The sequence below is a fragment of the Bombina bombina genome, chromosome 2, assembly GCF_027579735.1.
Source record: "Bombina bombina isolate aBomBom1 chromosome 2, aBomBom1.pri, whole genome shotgun sequence".
Lineage (NCBI taxonomy): Eukaryota > Metazoa > Chordata > Amphibia > Anura > Bombinatoridae > Bombina > Bombina bombina.
Genome location: NC_069500.1, coordinates 872,734,921 through 872,748,353, shown reverse-complemented (window position 1 = coordinate 872,748,353; position 13,433 = coordinate 872,734,921). Strand labels below are relative to the sequence as shown.

General features: G+C 36.0%; 1 protein-coding gene across 1 annotated transcript in view; it reads right to left on the bottom strand.

The window, feature by feature from the left end:
• HGSNAT (heparan-alpha-glucosaminide N-acetyltransferase) overlaps positions 1-13,200 on the bottom strand; it is a 154,285-nt gene extending 141,085 nt beyond the window's left edge. The window contains exon 1 of the mRNA XM_053703202.1: positions 12,558-13,200. Coding sequence (XP_053559177.1) covers positions 12,558-12,663 — 106 coding nt within the window. The 5' untranslated portion in view covers positions 12,664-13,200. The remainder of the gene's footprint in view (positions 1-12,557) is intronic.
• Between the last annotated feature and the right edge of the window lie 233 nt (positions 13,201-13,433).

Below are 13,433 nucleotides of genomic sequence, written 5' to 3'. Positions count from 1 at the left end.
ATTTCAAAGCTCTTACAACGTCCAGAGAATGTAAGGATCTTTCCAAAGAATTCTTGGGATTAGAACACAAAGAGGGGACAACAATTTCCCTATTAATGTTGTTAGTATTCATAACTTCAGGTAAAAATTTAAATGAAGTCTGCAAAACTGCCTTATCTTGATGAAAAAATTCAGAAAAGGTGACTCACAAGAAAGAGCAGATAATTCAGAAACTCTTCTAGCAGAAGAGATGGCCAAAAGGAACAACACTTTCCAAGAAAGTAGTTTAATATCCAAAGAATGCATAGGCTCAAAAGGAGGAGCCTGTAAAGCTTTCAAAACCAAAATAAGACTCCAAGGAGGAGAGATTGATTTAATGACAGGCTTGATACGGACCAAAGCCTGAACAAAACAGTGAATATCAGGAAACTTAGCAATTTTTCTGTGAAATAAAACAGAAAGAGCAGAGATGTGTCCCTTCAAGGAACTTGCAGATAAACCTTCATCCAAACCATCCTGAAGAAACTATAAAGTTCTAGGAATTCTAAAAGAATGCCAGGAGAATTTATGAGAAGAACACCATGAAATATAAGTCTTCCAAACTCAATAATAAATTTTACTAAAAACAGATTTACAAGCCTGTAACATAGTATCAATCACCGAGTCAGACAAACCTCTATGACCAAGCACTAATCGTTCAATTTCCATACCTTCAAATTTAGCAATTTGAGATCCTGATGGAAAAACAGTCCTTGAGACAAAAGGTCTGGTCTTAAAGGAAGTGGCCATGGTTGACAGCAGGACATCTGGACAAGGTCAACATACCAGTACCTGTAAGGCCATGCTGGAGCTACCAGAAACACAAACGAATGTTCCATGATGATTTTGGAAATCACTTTTGGAAGAAGAACTATAGGCGGAAAGATATAAGCAGATTGGTAAAACCAAGGAACTACTAACATCCACTGACTCCGCCTGAGGATCCCTGGACCTGGATAGGTACCTGGGAAGTTTCTTGTTTAGATGAGAAGCCATCAGATCTATTTCTGGAAGACCCCACATCTGAACAATCTGAAAAAAAAACACATCTGGATGGAGAGAGACCACTCACCCGGATGTAAAGTCTGACGGCTGAGATAATCCGCCTCCCAATTGTCTATACCTGGGATATGTACCGCAGAAATTAGACAAGAGCTGGATTCTGCCCAAGCAAGTATCTGAGATACTTCTTTCATAGATAGGGGACTGCAGTTGTGACATTGGCTGTCTGAAAACAAATGAATGGTTCTCTCTTCAACAGAGGCCAAACCTGAAGAGCCCTGAAAATAGCATGGAGTTCCAAAATAATGATTGGTAACCTCGCCTCTTGAGATTTCCAAACCCCTTGTGCTGTCAGAGTTCCCCAGACAGCTCCCCAACCTGAAAGACTTGCATCTGTTGTGATTACAGTCCAGGTTGGATGAACAAAAGAGGCCCCTTGAATTATACGGTGGTGGTCTAACCACCAAGTCAGAGAAAGTTGAACATTGGGATTTAAGGATATTAATTGTGATATATTTGTATAATCCCTGCACCATTGCTTCAGCATACAAAGCTGGAGAGGTCTCATATGAAAACGAGCAAAGGGGATTGCATCCGATGCTGCAGTCATGAGACCTAAAACTTCCATGCACATAACCACTGAAGGGATTGATTGAGACTGAAGGTTCCGACAAGCTGAAACCAATTTTATTCGTCTCTCCAAATAAATTGTTACCTTGGAAAGAAAGAGATAGTAATCTAGACTTAGATACCATGTCCGCATTCCAATATTTAAGCCACAAAGCTCTTCTAGCTAAGATAGCTAAAGACATAGATTTAACATCAATTTTGATGATATCAAAAAATAGCATCACAGATAAAATGATTAGCATGTTGAAGCAAGCTAACAATGCTAGACAAATCAGGATCTGTTTCTTGTTGCGCTAAACTTTCCAACCAAAAAGTTGATGCAGCTGCAACATCAGCCATAGAAATGGCAGGCCTGAGAAGATAGCCAGAATATAAATAAGCTTTCCTTAGATAAGATTCAAGTTTCCTATCTAAAGGGTCTTTAAAGGAAGTACTATCTTCCATAGGAATAGTAGTACGTTTAGCAAGAGTAGAGATAGCCCCATCAACTTTGGGGGATTTTTTCCCCAAACTCCAATCTAATTGCTGGCAAGGGATACAACTTCTTAAACCTAGCAGAAGGAATAAAAGAAGTACTAGGCCTATTTCATTCCTTTGAAATCATATCAGAAATAGCATCAGGAACTGGAAAAACCTCTGGATTAACCACAGGAGGTTTATAAACAGAAATTAAATGTTTACTAGTTTTAATATCAAAAGGACTAGTTTCCTCAGTATCCAAAATAATCAACACCTCTTTTAACAAGGAACGAATATACTCCATCTTAAAGAGATAAGTAGATTTGTCAGTGCCAATCTCTGATGTAGGATCTTCTGAATCAGATAGATCCTCATCAGAGGAGGATAAATCAGTATGTTGTCGGTCATTTGAAATTTCATCAACTTTATGAGAAGTTTTAAAAGACCTTTTACGTTTATTAGAAGTCGGAATAGCAGACAAAGCCTTCTGAATCGCATCAGCAATAACATCTTTTATATTCACAGAGATATCATGTACATTAGAAGTTGAAGGAACCACAGGCATTGTACTAGTACTGATGGATACATTCTCTGCATGTAAAAGTTTATCATGACAACTGTTACATATTACCGCTGGAGATATAATCTCTACTAAATTACAACAGATACACTTATCTTTATAGAACTGTTATCAGGCAGCAGGAATCTAACAGTGGTTTCTGAGACAGGATCAGATTGAGACATCTTGCAAATGTAAGAGAAAAAACAACATATAAAGCAAAATGATCAATTTCCTTATATAGCAGTTTCAGGAATGAGAAACAAATGCAAACAGCATAGCCCTCTGAGCATAGAGAAAGGCAAGAGGCATATAGGAAGTGGGGTTTAAATAATAAAATTATTTGGCGGCAAGTATGACGCGCAATGCAAAATTAAATTTTTTGCCGCTAACATCCGGGAATGACGCAACTCGCGTCATGGCAGACGCAACCTTGTGCAAGGAACCTGGCGTCAACTAAGACAACGGAAATGACGAACTTGCGTCAACGAACGTTCCTTCACGCCAAAAAAATTCTCGCGCCAAGAATGACGCAATAAATAAATAGCATTTTGCGGCCTCACAAGTCTAATTTTGCCGGTGAAAATTAAAGAAAACAGTCAATTTTGAAGAAAAGACTATGCCCCAGGTAAGAAAAAATAACTTCCTAAATACGTTTTTCCCAACAACGGATAGTATGCAAAAGGAAATATACATAAACCTAACTCATGGCACATATAAGTACAATGCATATATTTAGAACTTTATATTAATACATAAAGTGCCAAACCATAGCTGAGAGTGTCTTAAGTAATGAAAACATACTTGCCGAAAGACACCCGTCCACATATAGCAGATAGCCAAACCAGTACTGAAACGGTTATCAGTAGAGGTAATGGTATATGAGAGTATATCGTCGATCTGAATAAGGGAGGTAGGAGATGAATCTCCACGACCGATAACAGAAAACCTATGAAAAGATTTCCTGCGAGGAAAACCATAGAATTCAATAGGTGATACTCCCTTCACATCCCTCTGACATTTACTGTACTCAGAGGAATCGGCCTTCAAAATGCTGAGAATCGCTTATCATAGAAGAAAATCAAGCACAAACTTACTTCACCACCTCCATAGGAGGCAAAGTTTGTAAAACTGAATTGTGGGTGTGGTGAGGGGTATATTTATAGGCATTTTGAGATTTGGGAAATTTTGCCCCTCCTGGTAGGATTGTATATCCCATACGTCACTAGCTCATGGACTCTTGCCAATTACATGAAAGAAATAGTCACTGCATTGCAAAAGAACTACATACAAAATAAATATTTTAAAGGTAACTTAAAGGGACTTAAAATGACATATTTGATAATAGAAGTAAAAGTGGATTTTTTTTTTTATTTTTTTTTTAAATGTATGCTGTCTTAATCATTAACCCCTTAACGACTGAGGACGTGCAGGGTACGTCCTCAAAAAAAAAGGCAGTTAACGCCTGAGGATGTACCCTGCACGTCCTCGGTGTGGAAAGCAGCTGGAAGCGATCCTGCTCGCTTCCAGCTGCTTTCCGGTTATTGCAGTGATGCCTCGATATGGAGGCATCCTGCAATAAACTTTTTAAGCCATCCAGTGCAGAGAGAGCCACTCTGTGGCCCTCTCTGCACCGGAGATCGGTGGCTCACTGCATTGGTGGGTGGGAGCCGGACCGGGAGGCGGGTGGCGGCCATCAATGGCCCTAGTGATGTGGAGGGGGGCGGGATCGTGGGCGGGGATGGCCAGCGCGCGCACGGGGAGGGCGGGGGCGGGAGCGGGTGGGAACCGCTTACGCTACAGAAAATGCTATAATAAAAAATGTTAAAAATGTCTAAAGTAAAAAAAAAAAAAACGATCAGCAAGGTGGGGGTTGTGTCTGTGTGGGGGGGGGGGAAGCTACACTACAGAAAAAAAAAAAAAATAAAAAAAAAAAAAAAACTTTTTTTTGCAAACTGGGTACTGGCAGACAGCTGCCAGTACCCAAGTGGCCCCCAATAAGGCAGAGGGGAGGGGTGTAGAGAGCGGTTTTGGGGGGGGGATCCTACACAGTAGCATATGCAAATATGCTATAAAAAAACAAAACTTATTTTAGTACTGGCAGACTTTCTGCCAGTACTTAAGATGGCGGGGGACAATTGTGGGGTGGGGGAGGGAAGGGAGCTGTTTGGGAGGGATCAGGGGGTGGGATGTGTCAGGTGGGAGGCTGATCTCTACACTAAAGCTAAAATTAACCCTGCAAGCTCCCTACAAACTCCTAATTAACCCCTCACTGCTAGCCAAAAATACACGTGTGAGGCGCAGCAGGATTTAACGGCCTTACTAATTACCAGAAATCAACGCCAAAGTCATTATATGTCTGCTATTTCTGAACAAAGGGGATCCCAGACAAGCATTTACAACCATTTGTGCCATAATTGCACAAGCTGTTAGTAAATTATTTCAGTGAGAAACCTAAAATAGTGAAAAATTTAACTTTTTTTTTTTTAATTTGATCGCATTTGGCGGTGAAATGGTGGCATGAAATATACCAAAATGTGCCTATATCAATACTTGGGGTTGTCTACTACACTACACTAAAGTAAAATTAACCCTACAAGCTCCCTAAAAGCTCCCTAATTAACCCCTTAACTGCTGGGCATATACCCTTGTGGTGCGCAGTGGCATTTAGCGCCTTCTAATTACCAAAAAGCAACGCCAAAGCCATATATGTCTGCTATTTCTGAACAAAGGGGATCCCAGAGAAGAATTTACAACCATTTATGCCATAATTGCACAAGTTGTTTGTAAATAATTTCAGTGAGAAACCGAAAGTTTGTGAAAAAATTTGTGAAAAAGTGAACAATGTTTTGTATTTGATCGCATTTGGCGGTGAAATGGTGGTATGATATACCAAAATTGGCCTAGATCAATACTTTGGGATGTCTACTAAAAAAAAAAAATATATGCATGTCAAGGGATATTCAGGGATTCCTGAAAGATATCAGTGTTCTAATGTAACTAGCGCTAATTTGGAAAGAAGTGGTTTGGAAATAGCAAAGTGCTACTTGTATTTATGGCCCTATAACTTTGCAAAAAAAGCAAGAACATGTAAACATTGGGTATTTCTAAACTCAGGACAAAATTTAGAAACTATTTAGCATGGGTGTTTTTGGTGGTTGTAGATATGTAACAGATTTTGGGGGTCAAAGTTAGAAAAAGTGTGTTTTTTTCCATTTTTCCTCATATTTTATAATTTTTTTTATAGTAAATTATAAGATATGATGAAAATAATGGTATCTTTAGAAAGTCCATTTTAGTGGCGAGAAAAACGGTATAATAATGTGTGGGTACAGTAAATGAGTAGTAAGAGGAAAATTACAGCTAAACAAAAACACCGCCAAAAATGTAAAAATAGCCTTGGTCCCAAACGGACAGAAAATGGAAAAGTGCTGTGGTCATTAAGGGGTTAAAGAAAAATGTTTGTGTTTCATGTTCTTAAAAGGGATAGTCCAAATTAAACTTGAGATTCAGACAGAGCATGCAATTTTAGGCAACTTTCTAATGTACTCCTATATCAATTTTTCTTCATTTTCTTGGTATATTTATTTAAAAAAGCAAAAATGTAAGCTTAAAAGACGGCCCATTTTTGGTTCAGAACCTGGGTAGCACTTGCTAATTGGTGGCTACATTTAGGAGTAAATTAGAAAGTTGCTTAAAATGTCATGCTCTATCTGAATCATGAAAGAAAACATGAGGGTTCAGTGTCCCTATAACTGTCGATAACTTATTGTCAATGTCTAGAACCTTGCTTTAATCAATAGTTATTTTATTCAAAGTAGCATTTCATCTATGTTAAACAAAGAGAACATTCCTCCAGGTCAAGTGTGTATTGATTTAATCTCTGCCTCTTCTGACAATGATTGTTTCAATAAACAGTCACCTGTATATTATTTCCTTGTTATTTGATTTTAAAACCAATGTAAGAGCGCTATTTGTGAAAATATATAACATAAAATGGCTTTATTTGTTTTATTACTTGCATAGAAACGTACATATTATTGTATTGATAAGATTTTCTGCAGCTTTGCAAAACATTAACATAGTGGGTGAGTTTGAAAATGTTTTGAATGCAATAAGACCTTGTTTGCTGCAAATGTTTTTCAATACCCAAAATCCACTCACCTCATTGGGAGGAGCCTATCAGGATTATTACTGGAGTAGACAATAATTGCCAGTGTCTTTATTTTAAGAAAATAGCTAATGTTTTGCAGTCCCCTATCTATTTATCTCTGCTGGAGCCAAAGTGGGACATGTGTGTGAGAGGTTAGAAAACGTTTCATTTTCAGACTTAAAGGGACCTGAACCCAAAAATTTTTTTCGTGATTCAGATAGAGCATGAAATTTTAAGCAACTTTCTTTTTACTCCTATTATCAAATTTTCTTCATTCTCTTGGTATCTTAATTTGAAATGCAAGAATGTAAGTTTAGCTGCCGGCCCATTTTTGGTGAACAACCTGGGTTGTCCTTGTATTTGGTGGATAAATTCATCCACCAATAAAAAACTGCTGTCCAGAGTTCTGAATAAAAAAAAAAAAAGCTTAGGTGCCTTCTTTTCAAATAAAGATAGCAAGAGAACGGAGAGAAAATTGATATTAGGAGTAAATTAAAAAGTTGCTTAAAATTGCATGCTCTTTCTGAACCCAGAAAAAGAAAAAAATTGGGTTCAGTGTCCCTTTAAATTACAAAAAAGTGGGCAAAATAAATAATAAAATGCATATTGCAGATTGGTTTTACAGCACATAATGAAACATTTTTTATTTAAGTCTTTAAAGGAGCACTAAATACAGTAGCATTGAATAATTAATATGTGCATAATACAAAGATAATGCAACAACACTTACTTGAGTTTCACAAAGCAGTAAACAAAATTTCTGGCAAATTTCTTTCTTTCACCCATTTGCCAGCCCCCTGCATCATATGACAGACATCAACCAATCACACTAGTATACGTATATCTGTGAGCTTGTGCACATGCTCAATAGGAGCGGATGCCTCAAAAAGTTTGTATAAAAAAGATTGTGCAAAATTTGATAATGGAAGTAATTTGGAAAGATTCTTAAAATTGTGTGCTCTTTCTGAATCATGAAATTTATTTTGATTTGAGTGTCCCTTTAAATGTTTACTGTTCCTTTAAAGGAGTGGAGGACTCTAAAGAAAAACAAAATCAACATTATTAATTATGATAGTGCTTACACAATAAATCACTGAAATTCAAATAGTTTATTTTGCGATTCAGGTAGAGAATACAGTTTTAAACAACTTTCTAATGAAATTCCATTATCAACTTTGCTTTATTTTCTTGATATCCTTTGTTAAAGGAGCAGCAATGCACTACTGGGAGTTTGCTGAACAAATTGGGTGAGTCAATGACAAGAGATATATACGTAAAGCCACCAATCAGCAGCTAACTTCCAAGAGTGTATTGCTGCTCATGAGCATACCTAGGTATGCTTTTCAACAAAGGATAACAAAGCAAATTAGATAATAGAAGCACATTGGAAAACTGTTTAAAATTGAACGTTCTATCTGAATCATGAAAGTTTATAACCTCTTACTACATTTCAAGAAAATTGTTTAGGGTTGGAATAGATCTGCACAAGGACCTAAGTGTGAGGAGGGAGGAGCAAGCAGTAAAAATGAAAGTAAAACCTATAATGTTTTTGTTTTAGTAAAATAAAACTATTACATTGTTATTATTAACCCTTAATGCCCTTAGGATGTTCTTTAGTACAGCCAAAAGGCGCTTCCCGATTGGGATCACAGGTGGAGGGTGTGCCTAGTGGTCATAAGAACTCCCCCAGACATGATCCCATCATTGAAATCACGCGATTGCATCAACGATCGAGGTGATTTAAATTTTTTACTTATTTGTTTCCAATGTAGACATATAAGTCCGGCTGTTAAGGGGTTAAGGTTATGACTATTTTTCTCCTAATAAGTACAACTGAAAAGTTGATCAAATATGAATAATTAACCTATTAAAATGGAGATAGCTCATTATTGCCTATGTATTTCTAATGGTATGAGACTACATTTTTCTGATATAAAAAGAAAAATAATCTGAAAAGTTTTATTCTAAAATGAAACCTTTATAAAGAAAGCCATAATTTAAATTGAGTCTTACTGACTAGTGATTTAAAGACATGAAACCCGAAATGTTTTTTCTTTCATTATTCAGATAAAGCATACAATTTTAAACAACTTTCCAGTTTACTCCTATGATCTATTTTCCTTCATTCTCTTGGTATCCTTTGTTGAAAAGCATGTCTAGATAGGCTCAGGAGCTTGCTGCCGATTGGTGGCTGAACTTTTATGCCCATTTTTATTGGCTTACAAATGTTTACAGCTAGCTCCCAGAAGTACATTGCTGCTTCTTCAATAAAAGATACCAAGAGAATGAAACAAAATTGATAGCAGAAGTAAATTAGAAAGTTGTTTAAAAATGTATAATTAGGATTTAAAGGGACACTGAACCCAAATAATTTATTTTGTGATTCATATAGAGCATGCAATTTTAAGCAAATTTCTCATTTACTCCTATTATCAATATTTATTTGTTCTCTTGCTATCTTTATTTGAAATTGAAGGCATCTAAGCTTTTTTCTTGGTTCAGAACTCTGGACAGTACTTTTTTATTGGTGGATGAATTTATCCAACATCAGCAAGGACAACCCAGGTTGTTCACCAAAAATGGTCCGGCATCTAAACTTACATTCTTGCATTTCAAATAAAGATACCAAGAGAATGAAGAAAAATTGATAATAGGACTAATTAGAAAGTTGCTTAAATGTCATGCTCTATCTGAATCACAAAAGAATTTTTTTGGGGTTCAGTGTCCCTTTAAATCTGTTTGATTTAAGTCAAATACACCCTGTCAGAGTATCACAAAAATATCCACAGACATACAAATACTTTACAATACAATTAAAGGGACATGCCACCCACATTTTTTCTTTTATGATTTAGAAAGAGAATGCAATGTTAAACATCTTTCTAATTTACTTATATTATCTAATTTGTTTTATTTCTTGACATGCTTTGATGAAAAGCATATCTAGATATGCTCACTAGCTGCTGATTGGTTGCTGCACATAGAGCATCATGTGATTGGCTCACCATGTGCATTGCTTTTTCTTCAAATAAGGATATTTAAAAAATGAAGCAAAATAAATTATGGAAGTAAATTGTAATGTTGTTTAAATTTCTATTCTCTATCTGAATCATGAAAGAAAGATTTTGGGTTTAGTGGCCCTTTAATTATACAGCTGAATAAAAAATAAATTGGTTTCCATACTGGGAAAGGATACACGCAGAAGTAATTTAGTAGTTTTCACATACTGCTTAAAAGGATAAAAAAAAAAAATTCTTTCATGATTCCGCTGGAGAATACAATTTTAAACAGCTTTTCAATTTACTTTAGTTCTCTAAATAGCTTCATTCTCTTGGTTCCTTTGTTGAAGAAGCAGCTGACTGGGAGCTAACTGACACATTGTGTAAGCCAATAACATGATGCATATATGTGCAGCCGCCAATCAGCAACTCCTGAGCCTACTTAGGTATCCATTTCAATAAAGGATACCAAGGGTACAAAACAAATAAAATAAAGGCCAACAAGTCTATTGTGGATCATTTTTAAAGCGACATGAATCCCAAAATGTTGCCTTTGTGATTCAGACAGAGCATATAATTTGAAACAACTTTCCAATTGACTTCTTTTATCTAATTTGCTTAGTTCTCTTCGTATCCTTTACTAAAAAACATACCTAGGTAGGCTAAGGAGCTAGCTGTTGATTGGTGGCTGCACATATATGCCTCTTGTCATTAGTACTGAAGTGTTCAGCTAGTTCCCAGTAGTGCATTGCTCCTACTTCAACAAAGGATAGCAAGAGAATGGCAGAAAATTGACAATAAAAGTAAACTGAAAGTTGTTAAAAATGTTTGTTCTATCTGAATAATGAAAGACAAATGTTGAGTTTCATGTCCCTTTAACTTCAGAGACTGTTTAAATGGACAGTAAAGTGAAAATTAAAGTTTCAAGATTCAGATAGCACGTTTATTTTTCATGCTTTATGATATACTTAAAGGGACGTAAAACCCAATTTTTTTCTTTCATGATTTAGATAGAACATAAAATTTTAAACAACTTTATAATTTACTTCTATTATCATATTTTCTTCGTTTTCTTGTTATCCTTATTTGAAAAGCAGAAATGTAAGCTCAAGAGTGTGCACGTGTCTGCAGCACTATATAGCAGCAGTTTTGCAACAATGTTATACATTAGCAGGAGCACTAGATGGCAGCACTATTTCCTGTCATGTAGTGCTTCAGGCATGTGCACGCTACCTACCTAGGTATCTCTTTAACAAAGAATAACATGAGAATGAAACATTTTTGATAATATAAGTAAATTAGAAACTTTTTAAAAATTGTATTCTCTTTCTGAATAATGAAAGAAATGTTTTTGGGTTTAATGTCCCTTTAATGGAACATAAAACTTTCCAATTTACTTCCATTATCAAATTTGCTTCATTCACTTTACAATTTACTGGGGCCTTATGAAGTAAGCCAATGACAAGAGGCATATATGCGCAGCCACCTATCAGCAGCTAGGTCTTAGTATTATACTGCAGCTCCTAAGCTTATCTGGGTTTTCTTTTAACAAAGAATAGAGTGAAGAAACCAAATAGACAACAGAAGTAAATTTGAAAGTTGTTTAATTTGTATGTTCTATCAGAATCATAAAAAAGTTTAATTTAATTAAAATAAAGCTTAAAAAAAAAAAAAAAAAGTGAATTTTCCTTATTTTTTTTACCGCTTCACCAAAATAATCAAAACAAGAGTCACGTTTTGCTACAAAACCTTGGAGCAACAATGAGAAAAAAAAAAAAAAAAAAAAAAAGGGAATGAACAGAGAAAATCAATTAAACATTGACATTAAATATACATTACCATTTACAACACATCCCAATCACACTGCACTGTTTAATGCTTGAGGAAATCAGAGATTGATTAATATAATTACTCATTAATTTACATGCACTAGTACTCATGAACTTAAACAGCAGATTTAAAGGGGTACAGAGACAACATTATATGATGAATTGTGCATAAATAAAATCATGCAATTTAAAACAGGTTTACACTTTACTTCTATCTTCTTGGTATCCTTTGTTAAAAGAGTTATTCTAGGAAAATAAGGTGCCATAAGCCATCTAGCAACAGTGTTTGCAATGTTTATAGCAACATAGTAGCAACGCTCCTAAGCTCCTATCAGCCTACCTAGCTTTATTCTTCAACAAAGGATACCAAAAGAAAAAAGAAGCTAATTTGATAATATCAGTAGTTTAAAATGGCATGCTCTGTCTGAATCATAACTTTACTGTCCCTTTAACTTTATTAAGTATGTGGTTAAAATTGGGGTCAAAGAGAACTGGATACCTGGTATAAAAGATCTGTGTTACTGAAGTAAAAAGCAGGCACTCATATTCCAGGGTAGAGAATGGGGAAAACCTTGACAAATCCCAAAAGCCAGGGTGCCACAGCTATAGCTATTGGCTTTATTTCTTGCAATAGCTTTAAAGAAAATATTTGCAATATTTTAGATTTAATAACTATATTTAAAAAAAAAAAATAATCAAAATACATTAATAGCAAAGAAGGTAAAAAAAACAACTAAGTGAATAAATAACAAAATGAAGTATCAAGTCAAACAAACTAGTACATGTTAACTTATATACAAAACAAGTAAAGCATTTAGCTGTCATTTGTCAATGTGACCCCTCATCTCAATATATAAGACCACTTATGCCGTTTAGTCAGCGGTACAAAGCAGTGTTGTGCCACTTACCGTGTACATCCCGGCTGCTAGTGCAGCTGACCAGCAGGACAAGGCTCAGGGCTGATACTATGAAGAAGCAGCAGGAGGATGCGCAGGTGGGAGACACTGACCCCATCTTCCTTACAGCGCTGATCTCCTCTGCACTGGTATGCTGGGTGTTTTCCACCTCTTCTTTCTCCTCCCCCTCCGTTTTCTTACTTCCTCTCTGCTTTCCAGGGCTTTTCTGTAACTAGTAACTCACTTGCCAGCTCTACTTTTCCTCGTGTTTGTTTTCCTTTTTTATTTTTATATAAGCTCCTTGCTCATAGCAGTTCCTCTATACCAGCTCCTTATAAATGGTTCACTCTCTGCCTTATCTCCCTGTTACACTGTTTACCGCTCCCCTATATTGTAATGGTGCCTTCCACAACCTTGAGTTTTGTATATGTTGTTCCACACTACCTACCATTGCACTTGAAGTTTATACTTTTGTTTTATTTTCTATTACATTCAATTCTTGTTTTGAAATATCTGTACAGTTATCTGCTGTATTGCCATTAATTAAATACAAGGCTTATTCCCTATGAAGCATATTATCAGCACCCTTATATCCCTGCTTATACCTCTCCTCCCTTACAGTCAGTCACAGGACCAGCTCTGGCTTGTTGCAGTAAAAGGGGCTCCTCCTCTGTATAGAGCAACCAATAGCCGCCCAGACAGGCCATGGGAGGGGTACAAGAACTGCCAATCAGTGCAGAGCAAATGACATCATCACCTCTTGTGTTGGAAGTGTAATAGTTTATGAAATAACAATATTACTAGTAAGTAGCAGTAATAAAAATATTGTATGCGCTTTTGTATTATTACATTGAGTTTAGATTTATGTCACTGATCAATATGTACATT